Source organism: Peromyscus californicus, unplaced genomic scaffold (genome assembly GCF_007827085.1).
Source record: "Peromyscus californicus insignis strain IS unplaced genomic scaffold, ASM782708v3 Scaffold_13__1_contigs__length_99412109, whole genome shotgun sequence".
Taxonomy (NCBI): domain Eukaryota; kingdom Metazoa; phylum Chordata; class Mammalia; order Rodentia; family Cricetidae; genus Peromyscus; species Peromyscus californicus.
The window spans coordinates 56,514,734-56,538,334 of NW_026294424.1; the positions used below are offsets into that span (position 1 = coordinate 56,514,734).

A 23,601-nucleotide genomic window follows, 5' to 3' on the forward strand; every position below is an offset into this window, starting at 1 on the left:
ATAAGCTGCTAAGAGTGTGAGTCATCTCCGTACATGATAATCAGATGTTAAAGAGCAACCCCCATTTTCCAAAGCATCTCCTTCTGCAATATGCATTTTCTGAGTACTTTAGAATTAAAATTTGTCTTTGGAGCAGTGCCAATCAGCAGCCGATCTGTACACAAGTCAGAGCCTTGCCTCCACTGCTCCTGCTTGTGGTTCTTAGAACCATTTTGATGAACCACCAGGTAATGTTATAGATGGTGGCTAATAACTGAGTTTATGGGAACAGATGAAACTGAGTGCCGTCAGTCCTTTCAGGAAACACCTGCCTGTATTCAGCCTTTGGCATAAAGTAAGATTTATTTTGATGTGTTTTTACAAAAAGGACAGTTAGATGCATCCTGTTCGATTTTTTTAAACAGCAAAAAAGAATAAAGCACTTGATTCATTTCACCAGAATAACTTTAAACTTCTGAGAGTCATGAAAAAAGAGAAGAGTCATGTTCTAGTGGACTTGTAAAACTATTTTAATTTTTACTCAAAATCGGATGTAACCATTAGCCCTTATGTTACATTTTAAAAATGGAGACGATTATTCATGAAAAAAAGAAAAACAACAGAAGTGATCAGATTTAATCTCAACTTTCAGGAGAAATTCCAGTAAGGTAGGTCCAACAGCGTGACACTTCCTCAACAAGGCCATATATCTCTTTATTTCATAAAAAATATAAATATTACTTATCAGAAATAAGTTTACTAAAATTAATTTTTTTCTTCCCAAACAACACAATATCTTGCTTTGAAGGGAGCGTCTTCAATAGTGCCACCAACTCGTAAAACTGCCCTGCAGTTTTACTTACTATTTCAGTTAACATTTTACTTGGATTTAAAGACTAAATGCCACTTACTCCTAATAAACTCTGCTATCTTCAGCAAATGTAACTGGTTAGCATATCTGAGTGAAGACAGCCCTCGTACTTCACAGCATGTTGCTTACCTGTGAAAGAGTGACTGAAACAAGGGTTTTAGCACATAGACTTGTCTTAAATAGAAAAGACCCCAAATACAGGACAGGACAAAGGAGCATTGGGAATAAAGATCCGGTATATAACTTCCAGTTGTAAGACACATCAACGCAACTTAACTTGGAAAAGAATTAATAAAAAGCACTGTCCTTGACACGAACGATTTATAAGCTAGTGTAGTCTGACTAATGAAAAACTGTCAAATCTGTACGTGATCCTTATGTGGCAACAAAAATACAGAGATATGTCATTTCTACAGGTAGAAAGAAAGATTAAATGGAATGTGACGTGCCTGCTTGCAAATGTGTTGTACAAGCAGCCATTGGCTCCTTCAAGTGGCCACATATTGCATACTTCCAGTTGATACTGATGATGCAGAAGTAATCATTATAATGTTACATTAGTAAGCATTATAATGTTACATTAAAAATGGAAACAACAACAGCAACAAACACAGAATAAAGGAAAAAAATAGCAAAAGATGTGGTGTTGAATTTTGTTCGTACCAGAAATACAGTTGGGAGCCCTAAAGAATTGCCTGCATACAGTAACAGTGCAAATGACATCCATGCTGGGTCCATGCACACACTCTTCAGTGCAATGTAAGTTCCTCTGAGCAAACACTGACAGACAGTTCTGGTGTACTAATATGTCTTGGGGCTTGTCTACTGAACCATAAATGACAGTGGCCAGTGTCACCACTGACGTGGGCTGGCTGTATATAACTACTGGAAACACTCCAGACACCAACAGTTTTTTCATAACAAGCAGTTTCTCCACAACACGCTTTGTTTCTTGGTGAATTAGAATGAATTCTGGGTCACCTCCATGGGTAGTAGAATATTTTGTAACTTCCTGGCTTTCTTCCCAATGTTGGTTGAACAGCTACTGCAATGTCTTTCCCCTTTTGAACTCACTTCCCTTTCTTTTCCTTAAGATGGACCTTATGTAAACCTAAAAACACATGGCAACTTAATATACAAGCCTTCTCAAAGTGCAAAATATAATACAATTTCATAGGTTTCATGTACACACAGCATTTTATACAATACAGTACAGATTTCTGCTCATAAATTACCCCCACTTACACATCTATTTTCAAAGACCTGGCCACTTACAGTAACCCAAAAATTTATTACAGTTAATACAATTGAACTTTACAAGTTTCCAGACCAAAATAAAGTTGATCTTACACTTAACCACATATATACATATTTTAAAATGTTCTTAAATGCTTAGGTATAGATAAACAAATTTCTTAAATACAGACAAATTTGTCTAGATAGAGGAACTCAAGAATTACAGTTTGATTTCTAGTTTGCACACATTGTATACAATGTTGAAAAAAATAACTTGTGTGATGATTTATTTTATTTCTTTCTGTAACGTCTGTTCATCCTGTAACTCTTTAGGAAGAGTTCTTGACCTCTGGAGAACCACACTAAGTTCCTCGATGACTTTTGATGGCAGCTTGTGATCAGGGTCTAAAGTAGTCTTGCTGTTCCTGTCTTCAATCTTCTTTAGCGTCTTTGGACCTTTAAAGCCCTTTGGTAGGCTGTGTGGGACCTCCGCCTCTGTGTCCTCCAAGCAGTTGAAACTGCGATGTTTTCTGGCACGATTTCGAAGTTTATCATCTTTGTGCTCCAAGCAGTGGGCTATGATGGAGGCTCTGTCTTTTAAGCTGGAATCCATGAAGTCTCGATCTTGCTTTTCACCCAGCCGCAGCCTTTCAAGTTCTGCTCTTGCACTCTAAAGTAGTGGAAAACAGAATATGTCAGAGTAAAACAATACTTGAGACAATTGATATTTAGAAAATACACTAAGCAAACAGTTGATGCTTCCCATTTTATAGTTTATTTTTTTTCTATGATGCATGCTCTAGTTTTACTTTGCTTTAAGCAGCTTGCATGTCTGAATTTTTCCTTTTAATACTCTTATTAATTTTTATTATATAAAACCATTTTTAAATTTAAATATATTTTATTCATATTCTTCTCCTTACCCAAGTTCATGCAGATTAAATTTTAAGTTCTTTCTCAAAAAGCAAACCCAAAATACAATATAACAACAAAACACCCCAAACCTAGAAAACAAAGTACATCACCCAATGATAAAACAAACACCATACTATAATCAAATTACCACACATATAAAAAAACTGTGTAAGTCTGTCATTTGTTGGTCAACTACTCCTGAGCATGAGATCTGCCCCAGAGTAGTTGATATACACAGTGCCATTCCATTGGAGAAAAGTGATTTCTCTCTCTCCCAGCAGGTAGAACCGACAGTTCTATTGTTGGCCTTTGCATGTCTGGTTTTATGTCCATGTCTTGGAGCTATAGCCCCTGATTTTAGAGTCACAATGTAAGTCAGTATAATAAAGAAATTGAGAGGAAGTGTTGCACAGAAATCTGTTAAACTTTTTTTGCTGGTTGACTTTTCTCCTAGCATATTTAACCAGTGGAAGTTTTCCCCATATAACACTTGCTCTGATTTCCTAGTCAACTTTTAAAGGCACTGGACTATGGTGTATGTGTGTGTTAATACCCACTTTTGTATCAGTGGGTTAGAGTATACATTTACTAAGTGTACAGAAAGGGCTGGCGGGTCCTGGAAGCAGACTGTAAATCACCTGCAATGAATAAAGGATGGATTCTGAAAGGTGGACTGCATGATCTCTATTGGCTGGCAATATCTATCTGAGGGAAACTGCCTCAGATTCTCAGAGTATTACAACTCAATAAGTATAGGATACAGCTCTATCTATCTATCTATCTCTTTCCATCTATCATCTATATCTCTATCATCTATCTCTCCATCTATCATCTATATCTCTATCAACTATCCTTTTTAATTATCTCTCCATCTATCATCTATATTTCTATTATCTATCTTCTATCATCTCTTTTTCTATTATCTTTCTATCTATCATCTCTTTATCATCAATCAATCAATCAATCAATCAATCTATCTCTCCATCTATCATCTACATCTCTATTATCTATCTTCTATCATCTATCTCTTTTTCTATTATCTTTCCATCATCTATCTATCTATCTATATCAATTGTCTAATATTTACCTATCCATCCAACCATCATCTCTCTTACGGTAATCATTCATACCATCTTTCAACTATCAAACAGTAAAAACACCAAAACAGAATAAACAGACAAAAACTTTGGCTCTCTTAGATGCATAATTTAAGAGCAAAGTATTCAAACCTATTAGTGATTTATCATTGTTTATGAAGACAGGAACATGGGGTGGAAGGAACACGTTCAAAGTCAAAGAATAGGAAAGCAAAAACAGGAGATCACATGTGCTTTGCATAACTCATAGGACATGTACTATGTGCCCTGCATGCTGCATGCTGTGAAGAAAGAAAGACATGAGGAAAAGGGGGTTGGTGTGCTGGTGTTAAATGATGAGGTCATTATTTCAAAAGAGAGACAAAGGAGGCAAAGGTAAACAGGAAGTAGTGTGTCACAGGCAGGGCAGTCTGTGTCACCTTAGTTTAACAGAAATGGAGCTCTTCCCCCAGCTTCAGACAGCAGCTCCGACTGTCAGAGCCAGAGCAACAGATGGGGAACAGGTTCTCAGAGCAAATCTTTAGTCTGGTGCTCATAGATTTCACCCTGAAGTCAAATATGGGGGTTACAGACATGGGGCTCACTGACATGGTCGAATGACGTCAAAAAAATCAAGTGACCAACATGTACAAATATGATTGTGGGAAACTCCTAAGTGACTTCCCTGCTGAACTCCTGCATTAATGAATAATATCCACATTATAAAATGAATAGTCACACCATGAAGTTTAAGTCCTGAAATAATGTTTGAGCTTCTATGATTGAGCTTCTATGATTACTCACTGCTTTTTTTCTAAGGTGCACAAACAAAAACTTAAGAATCGAGTGGCTTGCACAGGAACACTTAGGTGAGGGGAACAGGATGTTAGGCTGGCCTGTGTGTTCTCTTCCATCACATCAATCCCAGGGTGACGACAGGGAGATAGTCTGGGATTCTAACTTACCACTCGTTTTGTTGTTTATTATTTGTCTAAATAATATTTGTCTAAATAATAAAAGAAACTTATAACTAATATAAGTATATACAATATATACAGTCAAGAATTACATTAACAATGTCTATTCCATTAACATTTGACAGATTCAGACAAAAAAAACCCTCCATTTTATAAGTGAGTAATTTCTCTTTGTTATTTTTATTTTACAGATGTGATTCAAAGATCTTTTTTCTTTTGAGACAAGATCTTGATAAGCTGCCCAGATGGGCCTATATGTCTGGGCTCAAGTCTCCTTCTATACACCCCTTTGAATAGCTGGAAATACAGGTCCACACTACCATGCCCAGCTATGAATGCAGTATTGGGAATGAATGAATCGTCCCACTGTGCTGTCCATGCTCCTTATAACTTTATCTTGATGTGCATTAGCTGCAAGGCAGACATCATTCTAATACATTCTGATGTGCAGTAGAACTTAGTCACCATTGATAACCCTGCAAAGAAGGGATTACTAGTTCCATATAGGGAAAGGAACTGAGGACATAATGTTGAGAAAGGAGTTCACGATCTATTGGAAGTGGGTGTGCCACAGGTAGTACTGAGCTTATAAAATCTTAAGTATTACATGTGCCTCTTCCTGGGAAGTTTCCATTGCCAACAATTTTCATTTCTAGGTTTCTTCAGTTGTCTTACCACTAATTTGCCAATTAAATGTTAGAAATCTCCTGGAAGTCTTCCCTGCCTGAATCAGGCACTCAAACAGCTTCCAAGAAAACATAAAAAAATCAAGTCAGCATATCTCAGAATGCCAACTACTTTGAAAAGCAATGATTCCTGAACATGTGTAATGGTATGATTGCATTATTTCTCAGCAATACATCCTACATGGTAAATTTAAATTGTTTTCATTTTTAAACCAAAAGTAAGAAATGTTTAGGCATTTTATAATTATATTCTCTTATGTAATTAAGTTACTCTAATTCTACAGTAAAATTCTTAATTATTCCTATGAAAAACTTTATTTTTAATTACTGTTGCTTTTATACCATTTAAAGTCAGTTTTAGTATTTTTAAAGCATTGGAACATTTAAAAGATCCCTTTGCCAAATTTACTGAATGATATTATCTTTACAAAAAATGTTTGGTTTATTTTAATTACTCATATATTTTCTAGCAATTAATATTTCTTAGAATCATTATAAGAGCCTTTAACACTTCTCCCCAGTTTTAGTTCATCTGGTTTGTTGTTGTTGTTTGTTTTGTTTGGTTTTTTTTATCTTAGGCATGTTAAAAATCATACTTAAAATTGTGATTTTGGGATTAGGAAATATGTTGTAGATTTATTTATCTATAATTGATACTGGTTAATGTATTTTTGTCTTAAAATTTCATCTTTTGTTTGTTCCTCTATTGGTCACAGGCAGTGTTAGGAGACACTGTGGTCACTGAAAGGCAAATGTTCACTCTGTACTAGATTCATTGGATCAAGCTGTGATTCCCTGGCCCAAGTGCCTATGAGAAACAACTTTGGAATTTTAAAATTCTTGATTGACTAAGGTATCCAAAGACCTGCAAAGTGGGCTCCTGTCAAAAGCTGTAGGGGCAGAATGGACAGAGGTGCAGTCATAGATTCTTAGAGACAACTTTTCCTCTTATTACATCAGTTAGGCAATATCATGTAGGCCAATATTCAAGTACACTCCAACACAAGAAAAATGTTGTATAGGATATGCTCACTACAGTGTTTACAAAGAATGATTCTAACAGCTTAGCCCAAATCAAAGTCCAAAGAATATGTAATCTATATCATCTTTTACGTAGGTTTTATTTTTTTTCTTAATTTTTGTCTTTGAAAAATTCAGTTAAGGTACTATGCCTAACTATGCCTAGGGTCATTCCAAAGTGAGTTTTGAGAGTAAGCAACCATGTTCTTTCCCAAGAGACTGAACTTCATGTCACAATTGATGGCAAAGGAAAAAAAAAGTCACTTTTTTGAAAAATGTGAAATCACTAATATTAATATTCAAAGGGAATCTTGTGGTTACTCTAAAATCTCTCAGGTTTCCAAGCCTGGATTGTGATTGTGACACTAGAGGTGGGTATCTTTGACATGATCTGGGCATTTTTTTTTTTACTCCATATTCACTCAGAGGACATTATGAGTAACCTTGTGAAATTGATTTGAGGTCGGCTTAGGAACCAGGGTGTCTAGATAAATACGTAAAATTACTTGGCTCCTTGAGAGACTATGAATGGTGTCATGGATATGTAACATGTGGTCAATGGTACTCACATAAGTGGCAGAGGGTTACAGTCACGGTTTTCTTCATGTATTATGGACATTATTGAGCTGTTCGAAGTGATTACTGCTATGCAGCTGAAGCCAGTGAGGTAATTGATTTACTCAGCCATGTTAAGTGGTAGGAAAATAAATGGTGGAGGTTACCATAAGAACAACGAAATCATAACCAACCTCAATATTCTTCCGGGCCAGGGTTGCATTCCTCTCATGTTGGATGGGAATCAGAGGTAAACCCCCAATCTTGGGATTCTTGGTTATTGAACGTTTTCTTTCTTTTCCAGCTGGTGGCCATATATCATTCTCATGCTGCGGGAAAAACAGTTTAGTGCCATTGGTGTGTGATTTCATTATGCGCTACACCACATTAGTCACTTGGTTCCCCCACATATCCACACCAAATAAGCTACTTTCTGTGAGAATGCCATTTGTAATTACTTAGACATTGACTCTGGCAGGCACATGGCTCCAGGATGTGAAACTCTTAAGTGAACAGAGCTTTGAGGTCTCAGTTCAATTTCTAAGTGTGAAACACATGCCTTCTGTACTACTTATCAAACCAAATGGTAGAAAATATTGGAGGAAAATGGCAAGTCTCTCTGTAAAATAAAAATAATGGACTTGTCTATATTTTCTAGGCTCTGTAATCATAGTAACTAAACATTCATTTCTTGCTTATATCCAAGGTGATTTTTAATATGAAAATAATTTAATCTTATATATATATTCCAAATTGACTGAAGGCATGGATATCTGAAAAAAAATTAGCCCTATTTTGTGACCTTTTGAAAAATAAAACTTTTTCATCTAATTTAATTTCAAAGAAATGTTACCCTTTTACACACACATTTATAGTGAAAATCACTCTATAACAGGAAGAGTGGTGCATTTTTCCTCAATTATTGGCTGAATTCTAGTCTACCAAACCATCATAGCCATGCCCAGAAAAAAAAACAACAACTTAATTTTGCAATGGGGGATAAGTGCCCACAGGTAAAAATGTAAGCCCTAAGTGCTTAATCCTCGGAATACACATATATAAAAGTTATTTAAAGAATTCGATTTCCTAGGGTAGATTAACATTTTAGAAGTAGGGAAAGGCAAATTGATTTTCAGACAGCAATCTATCAAAGAAACAAACAGTGAATACCAAACTAAAATGAGTTCACAGATGTTGGATGAAATAAAAACAAATGGTAATGATATGTAACTAAAACACCACTCTTCATTTTGTTCAAATTTTAAGATACATCAGCAAAATTTTATGGGTAGTTAGTATTTTAATATATTGTTTTATTGCAAATAATTCATTTCCAGAAGTATTGATCCTGTGACTATAATGTACTGATAATTTATAATGAGGGGCATATTTTGTTTTTACTAATATACATACATTTATTTAATCCTCAAGAATTCTACAGTAAAAGTGCAGTTATTATCAGACTTGATAAATATCCCTTGAAATTATGGAAGGATTTATCTCAATTAATAAAAGCTGTAATGATAGATTACATAACATTTAATCAATGAAAAAGTTCCAAACACAGTTAAAGTACCTCTGATGTTTTATAACTGGGATATTCTCAACAAGTGAAGTCAAGAGAAAACAGGCTGAGCAGGGACTCAGGAATTTTTGTAAATTAGGCTTGCAAATAAATTCTTGAGATAAATGGATATGTTTTATATATATGGTGTACAAGGTTATAAGTGAGGTGTTTGAGGTCTAAGTGAGTGTTTTCACTTACCATTTATAAGCTATTGGTAAGTGATCTCAGAAGTCATATAACAGGGGTTATCTAACTGGGGATTGTACTATGGACATCATGGTTGATGATCACACTGCCAATCTCCAATTCTGCCTCTCACTTTCTTACCTAGTCCTTTTTATCTTTTCTGCTGACTTCATTTCACCCACTGTAGATTTTTTTTTTTGACTTTTGAATCTTGAAGCTATTTACCCTCATCATTCTTCTAAGTTTTCCTTTTTCCTGTTCTTCAAACCCTGGCTTAGGTTTCATGGTGAATTAGTAAATTTACTTCCTTATAATTCTCCTCAAGACCTGTGCTTCTTTTCCTTCTATTACATTTTTTTTGAGGCCCTGGACTTCATTATAATTTGCCTGTTTCAATATAACCTACTAATTGGTGGATTAAAAATACAGAGGACTTTTCTGTAGATCCATTTCACTTTAAAGTTAACTTTAAACTTAATAGAGATTAGCAAACTGCCATAGGACAACTTGTTTCCTCATTATTTGAGTATTATTTCTCACTTACTCCTTCATCCTAGAACTTCTAACAGCCTTTCCTGCCTCACAAGTGCTTAACCCACTGATCTAAATCACTAATCACTTAAATACATAATTTTACATAGTAAGATATACTAATTTCCCTATATCCATAGCCATGTAACTGAGTTTTCCTTTTTCTTTGCTATCAGCAATTGTTCTGATTGCAAGCAACTGTTCTCCATGATATCTTAAATGGCGCAGTAGGCTGCAGCCAATCATCTGAGGAAAAGAAAAGTCTACAACTCTCTCTGATGTATAATGACTTCAAGCAATGATGAACAACAGTGCTTCCTTGTGTCTGGCCATGGCCTGGGTTATCTCCGTTGGCATATTTGGAAAAAATATATGCTATCCTGTCTTACAGTCAATCCAATTGAAACCACGAAATCTATGTTGGCCCTCATATCCCTAACTAATCACACTAGTCACAAACTCATTATCTCTACCTGTGTTTTCTCTTGCCATTCCTTCTTACATCTTCTATTTTTTCAAGTCTGCTTGACCTCAAAATATAGAACACCCTAGTGTTACTAGACAGCTCTGTTTCTGCCTGTTTTTTTTTTTTTTAACATCCCATGCACTTCTACAGCATTCAGTGCAATCCAAATGCCAACTTGTCCCACATACACATTTTAACCTCAAACTTTTGCCTGAATTTTTAGAGTCAGATTTACAACTCAGCATGTTCACTTGTGTACTTCATAGATCTAACAGAACTCTTGGTTTCCTTCTATAGCTCTGGTAACATTCTGTACAATCATCAATTGCCTAGGTCCTTAACATTATTTTAAATAAAGATTAAAAAAAGAGAAAAAAAAACACAAGAAACACACACTGAAAAACAGGTTATCTGCAAAAGGCACAACAAATCTTGTGTTTATTTACACCCTCAAGGTTTGTAGGAAGTGTTAAAATTTCACTTACTTAAAAATATGAACCTATAATATCACTATTCCAAATGTAGCAAATTTTCGTAATTATTGAAACTGAAACCATGAAGTATTCAGACTTTAAAATATAACAAAATTGTAATTTACTGATATTGTACTTAAAGAATGAGCTATTCTGACCCACTAGGAGGCTCTCCAGTGAACTTAATAGAAGGTAGACAGACCTCTCTATGGACATACAGCAAAGAGAAGCCAATTTCATGGACATGGTATCCTTGTACTTATTTTTAGTATAAAAACCGACATCTCAGAAAATGGAAAGTTGGCTTCAGATATATGCTTTACAAAGAAACTCAAATGAAAATGAAAAAAACAATAAAGCCTACTTCAACAGAAGAAATAAAAGTCTTGTTACAAACAAACACAAGGATCGGGGTCTTCTTTAATTTCTACTCTTTCTTTCAAACTAAATAGCCCATGAATTTAAAAACAACAACAAAAAAAACCCCTTCATTTTATCTCAAAAATATTCCTCAGTCTTTCTGTTCTGTACATTGCCTCTGCCCAAGCCTGGGCAAACATCTGCCACACAGCTGTTCTTCCTGCTTCCTTCTTTGACTCTATAGTGCTGTCTCGATAATTGTTTTCCAATAAAAACACTACAGTTATATCCTTCCTTGTTCCAAGCTCTCAACAGGGCTCTCATACCTTGTCTCCTGTCTTCCCAGTGAGAGCTTTAGGATACTTGGGAAATGAATGAATTGTGGTGCCACCTCAAGTCTTGAAGCTGTGGGTCCTATCCACAGAACCCCACCCTCGAATACCTGGAACATCCCTCTCCCCACTTTACACAGACTTCAGCTCACCTATCACCTTCTCAGAAATCCATTCCCTGAGAACTACTCTTAAACTGTGTCCTCCCTTACCTCATGTATTCCACCTCCTTTCCCAATTCCTGACATTTGCTTCATTTTATCACACTTTTCATTTCAGCTCTGATCCAATTACCTGTTTATTTTAGTCATTGTTTTCATATTTTAGAAACACTCAGTACATATTTTGGGAAGCACAATAGGCTCCAAGGAGGCAGATATACATGAGAGCCAAATAAGGAAGAGTCGTTCGTACTGAGTTTACACTATAGCAGAAAAGGCACAAACAAAACAACTAATTATACATATGCTTTTAATTAGTGCTACAATGGAGAAGTGCTGTTCATTCCCTGACTGTCAACATGAAGGTCTATTGACTCCAAATCTGAAAACAAAAACATCAGTTTAATTGAGTTGTAAACAGATATTGTAGTAGCTTTTGACCGTATGCTCCCAACTATAAACAAAGCACTTCATGTCTAGAGTTTTGGTTTTTAAGTACAGTATGGGTATCTGATTTTTCAAAATGAAGAAAGGACTCAAATGTTAGCAATTCACCATTTTTTTTCCTCCCTACAATGCATTACAGAGCAAGAGACTGCTGATAAAGTGAAAGAGGTTAAAAGTGGCATCTAGATTCATCTGTGGAAAATTAGGAAACTAAATCACAGAGAAATGCTTTTCAAAACAAATAAGGTCTAGATTTGGGAGTGAGGGAGTGAGTTAACGTTTTCATTGTAAGAAATATGAACAGATCTGAACAGCAATAGTGACAACTTATTCATTAGCCATGAATTCCAATGCTCTGTGAGAAGCAGTATTGCTAATTCAGCTAGAAAAGGTTGAAAAATTCAATTAATAGGCTTATTAACCCTTTGTCAAAAGAACTTGTCTTCAAGTGGAAGACTGAGTGTGAAGCTGGGTCTATGGGTCTCAGTGAACTGAGAAGTGTGCACTATGTTAATGAACAGTTTCAAGAAAACTCAGGCTCTACTGTGCATCCTAAAGGTTACAAAACTTGATTCTTACAAAGTATTTACCATAGATGAGGTATCAAAGAAATGTACTTTCTAGCCTTCCTTCTGCAACGACACAGGAGGAAGGATGAGAGGAGAAGACAGAGCATACACTTCTGTATGAAGATCTGCATGCTATTGCAGAGAAGTGAGAACCCAGGCAAGGCTATTATCTGGACCAGCACTTCTCCCTAAGCTTAAGGGCTGCTGTGCTGGTGGGAACAAGAAGGCTAGACAGTCACCATAATCTCCACTTTCAAAGAGCAATGGAAAATTTGGATTTCCATATATGTGAAAGTGTGCCAATTGTGTACACTACAAACAAAAATTCAATGAAAATTACAAGCATGTTAGCATTTCCTTTAAACAGTAAATTAGATGCTTATAACAGATATCATACCTGAGCAATAAAGATACTGGCCATCCACTCCATCTGGGCTTGTAAACTGTCACAACACAAGTGCCTACAAAACAATGTTTATATAATAAATACTTGTAAAAGACAGTTGCTCTTCCACACTGTGGGCAGTAATATTAATAGTCAGAAACATTTCTGAACTCTTCCAAACTTATGGTTTAATGAAATCAAACTCAGACTATGTTAGTAGAAGTGGTTTCAATCTTCTGGGAAGTAAACCTCAAATTGGCCCAAGGCCAATGATCAGCAATATTTTGGGAAGGCAAAGTCAGTGTCATTTGGTGATTTCATGCATATGGCAGTAACACAACTTTTCTCCAGAGACTTAGATTGGAACATATGTGTGCATTCATGGAGTGGAGACTTTTTTTTCAAAGGGCTTAGACAAGGTCTCGTCAGATAAATATCACTATGGGTCTGTTGGCAGTCACTCAGTAATGTTTTACTAAAACCCTAAATAAAGCAGCTCTTGCTCTCAAGCTTTGCACAGGACAATAGGGAAGCTGGCCATGCAAACAAATAAATAGCACAGTAAGAGAGCCAAGAGACCTGCTGTAGAAAAACACAGAAATAGCAGATGCAGGTACACGGAGTCTGGAGGGGATGAGAAGAGTTCGGTTTTAAAGAGGTAGATCTTGTACCTGATATTAGAATGAAGTAATGGACATTTCAATGAACTTATACTCTTCATATTCTTGGACTTATAAATAATAAGTAAAAACAACTAATTTGAAAAAAATTGGAAAAAAAAGACATTTCGTTTTTTTTTATAATTAATTTAATTTTACATATCAGCCACGGATTCCCCTGTCCATCCTCCTCCTACGCCCCCGCAGCCTTCCCTTCAATCCTCCTCCCATTCCCACCTCCTCCAAGGCAAGGTCTCCCCTGGGGATTGAGCATGGCCTGGTAGACTCAGTTGAGACGGGTCCAGTCCCCTCCTCCCTACACCAAGGCTGAGCAAAATGTCTCAGCATAGGCCCTAGGTTCCAGAAAGCCAGCTCATGCACTAAGGACAGGTGTGAAGAGATGACTCAGCCATTAAAGGCTAGGCTCTCAACCAAAACATAAAAAAAAAAAAAAAAGACATTTCTAAAGCTTGTTTTCTTTTTCATTAGTCTTGTTAAGACATTGTCTTTTTTCATCTCCAGGCAAATGGGAAATCATCTTATGTGGTCACTTGAGAGACATCAGCAGTGTTTGAGTAGAGAGCACGGTAGAAAAGCAGAGTCCCAAGTGTAAGAGTAAATGTACTTCCCATAAACCAGGCAGATTAAGAAGCTCTGGCCCCTAGGAGTGGGTTGAAGAAGGGACGAGGAAGTGTCCAACCTAACACAACCTGGGGACTAGCTAGATACAGAAGGTTAAGGAGGAGAAGGCTTTCGATATGATCTGGGAGACAAGCAGGAGAAGGGAGACAACGGGAAAAAACACAAGGAGAAAACAGGTTTGAAAACAGGCTATGGATTTTTTTTTTTTAAAGTTTCAACTTAGGTTTTATCTTAAAAAAAATGCGAACCTTAACTTTGTCTATTTATTTCCTAAAAGCTAGATTCCAATACTATCTACAGTCTATGAAAGAAATCCAATGTAGTTTCTTGAAAGAGACATTGGCAAGTATGTGAGATTATATTTAACTGAACTGAATACAAGTTTATTTCCTTTTCTTTATCTGTAGTTCTGCCTATGCCATGATGTCATTCTTTACTCAAAGTTGTCAATATTCTATAAAATCAAAAAGTTGCCAGTTAACTTACCAATGGTGTTTTTCAGAATATGCGGTCAATCCCCAACTGCATCAGAGAAACACAAACAATATGTTAAACACACCCCCGCCATTGTCATAAGTCATGATGTGAGACATCCAGAGAAGGCCCATTAACAGAACTCAGCCAATAAGGTACCATAACCTTGAGCCTCTGAAACTTAATCTTTAATGCTTTTATTTGGTTCACTAACAAATTTTGTGTTGTCATTAAGTAGTCTGTCTCAGGTATTTTTAATAGCAACACATATATGATGAAGATATTAAGGACAAATATCTATGCAAATAGCTGAAGTCAGGTGTGTGTATGTGTGCATGTGTAATACATATATATGTCTTAAGCTTAATAATTAATTATGGAGGGAAAAGTAAGAAAAAATTTCAGTAATGGAATCTGAGAACCACAGGTCATTAAAGAGTTTTCTGGAATAATATAATAGTATTACATAGATAATCAAAGTGTCTGTGATAACAAATTACAGTATAAATGAATGCTGTGTTCATCAAATATTAAAGGAGGCAATATTTAAGAGGGTCCATGTTTGAGGAGCTAAGAAAAATTACAGAGCCAGGATCAGAACACTCTAAATGTGAAGTCTCAGAAAGCTGGACGGGCAGTGTGAGATCTCTTTTATTTAGTGGGTTTGGAGCATTCCTCCTTATACCCCAGACACTGCTGTGTGCTCTCAAGGAGTGGGAGGCCAAGCAATCCTGTTCTGGAAGTTGCTGACTTCTCCTGAGGATTTCCTGACTCATCCAAGGCAGAGGGCAGTCTGGAAGGAGCTTAACCTTTTCTGGCAGTGGGAATATCCCCTCTCTCATATACTCACAAAGCCACTCAGTCCACCCAAGGATCCCAGGGACAGATGAAAGATTCAGGATTTACAGGTGTTAAACTAATGCCACTTATGCCTAAGCCCTCCAACAGACTTATTTCCTGTTTTGTTTTGCTTCCCTCTTACCCCTTTCTTTACCTGGTTGGGGGCTTCATTTTCTTCTTCACACCAAGATAAAACTTCATCAAGTTGAGAGAAAACATCTTCTCATGCTTGCTGCTCTGAAAGGGAAGAAATATAACCTGGAATTAAGTAGATTTTACATATTCTTAACATTTCTGTAGAAATTAATAAATACATTCAGAATTCTTTATTTTGTCCCACATTTGTGACCATACTACAAGGCTTAGCAAACAGAGACTGATTTGATTGTAATGTGATCAAATAAATAAATTTAAGTAGAAACTGTATAACATCATAATTGGTACAAATATCTGTCTAGATGTCAGATTGCCTTGGTTAAGATTTTATCACTGAATAAAAAAGAATTTTATAAATTATGGATTTTACAATTAGGGAAAACAGACCATGTGCACTCACAGGCTCATATTAAATGATTCTAAGTAGTTACATTGAAGAAAATGATCAAGAATGACTTGTTAAAATACATTCTGAAAGGAATTTATGATTTCTCTGGATCATTGACATGTTCTCCACACCCTATTGAAAGTAAGTATCTGTGCTTCAGTAAGTGACCAAAGGATGCTAAATGTTGCTTGTAGAAGAGGAGTGATAGCAAAAGCGAGAAGTAGTGGAGGACCGAAGGGAACAGCATCTTCTAGATCCAACAGGATGGATGCAGGCATGCACTCCCAGACTGGGGCAGCACAAAGGAGACCTGCATAGGTACAAACCACACAAACGCCTAGCCTTCAGACACAGGGGCCAACCTCTAACCAAAAATCTATTTGCAAATGATACCTGCTGGGAAAGGGATATCATTTTTTCCAAGGATTATCTTATTTTTGTTTTCTTTTTTCCTCTAGAGGTTTTTCATCCCCTCCCCACTTTTTTTTTTTTTTCCCCCGAGACAGGGTTTCTCTGTGTAGTTTTGGTGCCTGTCCTGGATCTCGCTCTGTAGACCAGGCTGGCCTCGAACTCAGAGATCCACGTGGCTCTGCTTCCTGAATGCTAGGATTAAAGGTGTGTGCCACTGCCACCTGGCCCCCTCCCCACTTTTAAGTGAGCTTTTCTGTTTAATTTAGGGCTTTCTTTGCATGTTATTTTTCTGGGTTTATTTATTTATTTAGTGAGAGAGAAATGAACATGAAGTTGGGTCAGTAGGAAGTGGAGAGGAAAAATATAATCAAAATAATATATAAAAATTTTAAATAAAAAAAATATTTTTAAAATAAAAAAAAAGAACCCCATGGCTGCTTACATATATTTTTCACATGTCATTTGTTTGGCAGGGCTAAGATTGTATCACGTTCTAATTTAAACTTGATTTAAAAATCATATATATCCTACTCCATGGATACCAACACTTTCATAAAAATAATTTTATAAAAATTTTAAATTTTTATAAAAATAATAACTATTGAAATAATTTATCATGAACCATTCTCCATATTCTAAAAATTCTCGAAGAAATGGTTTTAAACTGATAGGAAGATAGGATTCATGAATAAGAACAAGGAGTTTGAGGTCAGAGAGACCTAGTATAGATCTGTTTTGCTTCTTGTAGTTTTGTGATTTTGCACTATTTCCCTTTGTAAGTTGAGAAAATAAAATTACTCACCATCTGGATTGTGTAGGGAGAAAAGTGAATGTGTAACCAGAGTGTTATTGTGAGAGGTTATTGTAATGGTTCAATAACAACAAAAATGCCTATCAAGCTTATTCTAGGGATTGGCATAAAATGAACTCACAGGAAGTAGCTACTTCCGTAAACATAGAACATATAGACTTGGGCAAATTCCAGTACAGCGATTTGCTAGGATGCAAGGAAATGCATCAAATCTCAAATGCCTAGCTCGACTATGTGTTATATATTAAAGTGTCACTGTGATGGCCTTTATTTATCACCAATCAAACTTGCAAAGTAAAAGGTGGGAGTTATGGCTATGTTTATAAAATTAAAAGCTGATTTCAGGAGAACTCAGAGGAGATACTTATAGGAAAAGTAACAAAGAGGGAAGCAAGAACTCAATGCCTTGCTGACAAGTGGCCTCTGACAGTGACTGAGCCCTACAATTTACATAGGGAACTTCCATCTACATACTATTAGCACTGTTTCTCATTATCATTGAAGACATATGCAGGCACATTTCATTAATTAATTGGCCATTATGGGTCAGGAACAGTAACAGAAGCACAGACTATGAATAAGTTGTTTTTACTAATCAAAGACAAAACTTTGATCTCAAACAATGTACATCCTTGTCTTTGCTTATTTCTTTTTATTAGCACTTAAAATATTGATGTGAAAATAAGGTCTCTTTTAAATAGAATGTTCAATTTCAGTTGCTGTTTGCCTTAATTTTGCTCTTTTATGAGGTCAAGCAAACTGGTTTTTTTTTGTTTTTTTCAGTAAAGCTCTCAGGTGAATTCAAACTCCAAACTCACTACGTAGCTGAGTATAACCATATCCATATGCTTCCATTTCTCAAGTGCTATGATTACAAAAATGGACCACAACACCGCGTTTAGTCATCCTTAACATTTGTTAATTCAAGATATTCCAGTACAGTTGACTTGTTTTCTTGGTCTTGTGAATTTTGATGGTTGCTATTTTAAAATATTCAATTATTTTATCAACCTGAAATATTCTAGATTTCAATATAAGTGAAAATTTAAATTAGATAATTAATTCATTCCAATTTATTTAACAAAGGTTCACAGTTAATACATGCAATTTTTATGACATAGTTTTAAAAATTAAATCTGGATAAATAATTCTTTTCCTGGACTTTACAGTGTCATTCCTCTATGCTCACTTTTATTTTGAGTTGTATTATTTGAGGTTTCTCTGACGTATTGCACATATTAATAGTAGAAAAATACTTCAAGACTATTTCATTTTTTTATCAACAAAAGTATTTGCTAGTTTCCTTATCTATTTTCCTTTGGAGGTAAACTATTATTTTTCACACAGTTCTAAAAATATAACTCTGAACATTTGAGAATTACAATAGAGTTAGAAATCAATATCAGTGAGGTTAAATCAGTTTTTATCAGGGAAGTTCTATAGTTTCCTTTTTAGCTCCTATTTCTTGTTAAGGGCCTTTAAAAATACTTGACATATTTTCTCTTCTAAATCCAATTGAGGATTGATTTTTTTTATATTGATCTTATGACTTGCTAACTTGTTGAATTTCAAGGAGCAAACATTTTTTTAAAAATTGTAAGTCTTTTGTGTGATCATGAGGTATGGCAGTTATGGAACCCTCTATAGGCTTTACTGAAGAAGCTGGCCATTAAGCCTTCATGCTATAAGGTGATTCCTGGTTACCTTTGTAGGAGGTTAAATCATACTGCAACTGAGGCTAACATCCTCCCCAGCAGATTAGTTGGCTAATGCCTGTTACACAATACCATGCTTGCTACAAAGTAGAGTGAAAGGCAGCAATCCTAATGCCATAGGAATGAGGGCATTTGCATGTCTTAGAATCCCCATGCCCAATGTTGCTGGTCTTTACACGTCCAGGATATTGGTAAGCCCAATACTGCTTGCATTTCAAAGACTTTCTGCTTGCAGATAAAGAGTATAAAGTAATGAAATTCCCCACAAAACTCCTGGTATGCGAGTTTATCACTTCATACCACCCTAAAGTCACAAGTAGAGAGGCAACTCCGAAGCAAGGAAAAGAAATCTCTTGTGCATTTTGACATTATAACTGAACATGCATAACAAGGAACTGTAAAAGTCCCAATGGAAAGTTCTATAAATGCAAATCTCAGTTGGCATCTCTCTCTCTCCCTTTCTCTCTTTCTCTTTCTCTTTCTCTCTCTCTCTCTCTCTCTCTCTCTCTCTCTCTCTCTCTCTCTCTCTCTCTCTCTCGTTTGCCTAATTCCTGGTGAATGCCTCCAAAAATTCAACAAACTAAACTTTTATGAAATCTACAATGTGTTGCTTGAGTTACTACATTTCAAAGTGAAGTCATTAACTAAGTCAATTAAATAAGTGAGCTTCAAAATTATTCCTGAGGCTAAACGGAGTCTTCTTATTAGTTGAGGCAACTGTTAAGGACACCCCCCTTACTCATTTGCCTTTCTACCTTTTCTTACTCAGTTTTTCACACCATTAACAGTCTAATGGCAATATTCTTTGAAACCTCTCACCTTTTATGGAAATCAGTTCTGAACATATTTTAATTAACATTTTCTGTGCTTGGAAAATCTGTGAAAACAAAATCTATCTTCCCTTGTGTATTACCCTAATTTGTTGTTAATGAACATTCATAAATTATTTCTAATTAACAGTTGCTTTAAATATACTTCTCAGTTTATAATTTCTACTTCCTTCTCAGGAAATAATTTTCCAAATGGTATACAGGGCACATACATTAGTGAAAGCTGTCCCAGAGCCAAATCTTTATTCAAATAAATATAAGGATTTTGCTATTGATTATTTAATGTGAAATCATTTGAAAAGTTAGCATTGGCAATGGCATAATAATCAATATTACCAGGCCTATGGTATGAAAAAAATAAGGAGCAAAATAAAATCATGGGGTGAAAACAATAGCAGTTTGGGTTTAGAGAAAAGAATCTCATCTGCTGTCCTTGATGACAAGGCATGAGCTGGATGGATTTATTTTGGTGGTATAAATGGATTTTAAACATCAGACTATATTCTATAACTGTGGTCCTTATGGTTTGAAATCCTGAGTGCTTATGAGATATTGCAGATGACCCTACATGTATGTCTGTCTACCACGTGAGTGCCTGGCACCAACCTACACCAGATGAGGGTGTCTGATCCCCTAGAACTGGAGATACAGGTGTTTGTGAACTTCCACGTTGGTGCTGGGAATAAAATCTCGGTCAAATGTAAAAGTCATCAGTGCTCTTAGCTGTTAAGCCCTCTCTCCAACCCCTGCATAACCACATTTAAGCACACTTGGTAATATCTGGATGAAAATGTCAAATCATCTTCAAATAAATTGTCAGCCAAAATATCGAGCTACAGTAATATTAATTAATTGTCCTTAGGTAATACTTTCATAGAGCTTTTGCAATCTGACATCTGGGAGGAATGGATTCTGTCTACATTGCTTATTGGATATAAATTTTCTGGACATTTATGTAAAGTCTTTGTGGCTCAATTTCTTCATGTATCAAGAAGGAATAGTAACAGTCCCTATTCCAGGTGACTTTTAGAAAATGCCATGAAGCCAGCCAATCCACATATTCTGCTGCCATGCAATAGCCACACTATTGTTATTTTGGGATAGTGTGGCCACATTGCTGTTCCTTCATGAAATTAATATTAAAAGATAAATTGTTTTATGGGCCTTCTGTTGGTATATAGTAGAAAGAGTCTGGGCCTTGAATGGACAAAAATATTCAATTTGATTATTAAAAGCCCTAGGGTGATATCTAATTGAAAACACAACACTTCACCGACATGTTACAAGTATAAAAGATCAATGATCAAGTAGATCAGAACAAGGTGGATGGCTCATTATGGAAAAGTAGACAAGGTTAACCAAGTTATATTTTAGATCACTAAAATAGTCAACTGTAAAGTTTAGATTTGATTTTCACAAGTGCAAATCTAAGGTTCAAGAACCTTAAAATCTGTTCACATAACGCAAAACATGTAGGTGGTTTATTTCTAAAAAGCGTAGTTTTCTTCTGCAGAGAGAATAGAATCACAGCACCAAAGAGCAACCATGTGATACTCAGTCAGGCTCCCTTTTGAGTGTGTCAGGTGGAATGAGGAGATGGACAATGCTTCTCCCTAGCTACTACTCCATCTTCTTCCTGCCCCCTGGGAAGTCTATGGCTATTCTTCTCCCCAGGCCAAGCAGACCCTTTGTCAGTTCTTTCCCCTTAGAGTGGACAGAATGATTTGGCATATGGTTCTATACTGATTGCTGTGCTTTTGTTGTTCATCCATGTTATGACATCTACTAGAAATCTCATAAGGAGTATTCTATTGATGAATATATTATTCTCCTATTTATGGACACATCTGTGAATGAAGCTGCCAAAGAACATTCATTTATAAGTGCTTGGGGGTTATAATTGGCAGGTGGATGAATAAATATTTTGAAACTCTTAAAGAGTCCTACATAATACTGGGGTTTTACCTTTCCACTAAATGTTTATTAGACCCCCAGTTACTGTACATCCTGCTCCAAACTGGAGTTGTAACTCAAGATTTTCATCAAAACAACTGGTTTGTGAAATGATATACTAATGATGACTAATGATGTTGAACACTTGGTTTAGTGGCTCATGAGTAATTTCTATAGCTTCCTTCATGTACTATCTGCTCAACCCTATTATCAAATGTCTACTGGGATGTCTTTCCCATTGATACGGCAATGGCTCATAATAATCTAGATGAATCTTTTTTGTTTCAGACATAGATATTTTGAATATATTTGTTCATTCTGCAACTTACCTAATCCTATTCTTATGGGTATCTTTGTAAGCACACTGTTATGATGATATATATTTACAAGTGTTTCATATTTCAAAAAATACTCATACATACTCTTGTTTAAACATTAATGTGATTGCTCTATAGGAATCACATTATAATCATCACATTCATAAGAGAGGCAGAGATATTAAGTTACTTACTCAATCAGTAACTCTTAGCAGAGATGAGGTTTTCTGATGTCAAATTCAGCATTTTATAGCTACATCATTTATCTAACTCTGCTTTTATAATATCTAGTTCTCCGTGCCACTTCACATTTCTTTAATAAATTCAAACTTTACAGGGAATAGAGGCTAATAAATATGATATGGTGGTGAATTTATTTAAATGTATAGGGAAGATGTTAACATTCGTTATAGAATCTGAGTTTTGTCTTTCATACACTCCTCTTCATTAAATCTCCACTAGCTCACCCAAAGCCTCTTTTTGCCTTTAGAATATAACACACTCCTAGCCATGATGCTGATTTATGCGATAGTTTATGTTAACACACTTAAAGTCTCTTCAGTGATGAAGTAATTTTCTTCCAACAACAACAAAACCTGAGGTTCACAGAAAAGCCACAGGAAGTTCTAGACTAAGTTTCTGAATGTTTTGGTGTTACTTCTCAGAAGCTGAAGGAAGTCATCACTTTACTTCAAGCATTGTTTTGAAGAGAGATGGCCAGGACCAGTGTCAGACAAAGACAAATATCTACACAAAATAATAACGCACATGCTCAAATCCCACTTACTCAATTACCTTTGGATCCTTGTAAAGAAAGAGATGTCCATCTCGCAAAACAACATATCGGTCTTGAAATTTGTTTCCTGATAGTATTTTAGATGGCTCTTCTTTGAGTTTTAAGGCACCTTCTTTGATACTTTTCTCTGTAAGACAGAACAGACTTCTGGAAATTGGGTCCATTTTCACTTATTGGGGACACAATATAAATCATTTGTATTTTCACTGTTCAAAGACTTATTTTTATTTATTTGTGTGCATGTGCCTACGCATGCATGTGTCTGAATGTATGGCATATGAGTATGGGTGCCATTGGGGGCCAGTAGTGGTCATTAGAACTCCTAGAGCAGGAGTTACAGATGGCTGTCAGCTGCCTACTGTGGGCGCTGGGACCTGAAATCCAAAAGTTGTAAGTGCTCTTAACCACAGAAGCATCTCTCTAGTCTCATATATTTTAAAATCTTAACCATTTGTTTGAAAAAGGAAAAATGTCATTTCTTTTTTAAAATTTACATTTATTGATATTGGGGACATGGAACATACACGGAGGTCAGAGGAAAACTTTCAGAATCAGTTCTCTCCTATTTGTGTGCATTCTAGAGATCAAACTTGGACCCTTAGGTTTAGAGATGAGAGTTTAAGTTCCTGGGCCACTGTGATAGCCTCAAGATCATATTTCTAAATGTTGGCTGCATGCTGAAATAATTATATTTTGAATACATGATGTTAAATAAAATATACTAACACAATAGTGAAATGAAATCCACCCATTCATATTTTTTTCCAATGTGGGTCCTCTAGACTAGGTCTGTGATCCTTAGATTCCTTCATAGCAT

At 35.8% G+C, this 23,601-nt stretch overlaps 1 protein-coding gene across 3 annotated transcripts in view; it reads right to left on the reverse strand.

The window, feature by feature from the left end:
• Positions 1-491: 491 nt before the first annotated feature.
• Positions 492-23,601, reverse strand: part of Arap2 (ArfGAP with RhoGAP domain, ankyrin repeat and PH domain 2) — a 177,939-nt gene continuing 154,829 nt past the window's right edge. For all 3 annotated transcript variants that reach the window (XM_052734962.1, XM_052734963.1, XM_052734960.1), the window contains 6 exons: positions 22,784-22,911; positions 15,562-15,644; positions 14,580-14,615; positions 12,805-12,868; positions 7,510-7,644; positions 492-2,756 (listed from right to left, as the gene is read on the reverse strand). In XM_052734962.1, the coding sequence (XP_052590922.1) occupies positions 2,373-2,756; positions 7,510-7,644; positions 12,805-12,868; positions 14,580-14,615; positions 15,562-15,644; positions 22,784-22,911 (830 nt within the window). In that variant the 3' untranslated portion in view covers positions 492-2,372. The remainder of the gene's footprint in view (positions 2,757-7,509; positions 7,645-12,804; positions 12,869-14,579; positions 14,616-15,561; positions 15,645-22,783; positions 22,912-23,601) is intronic.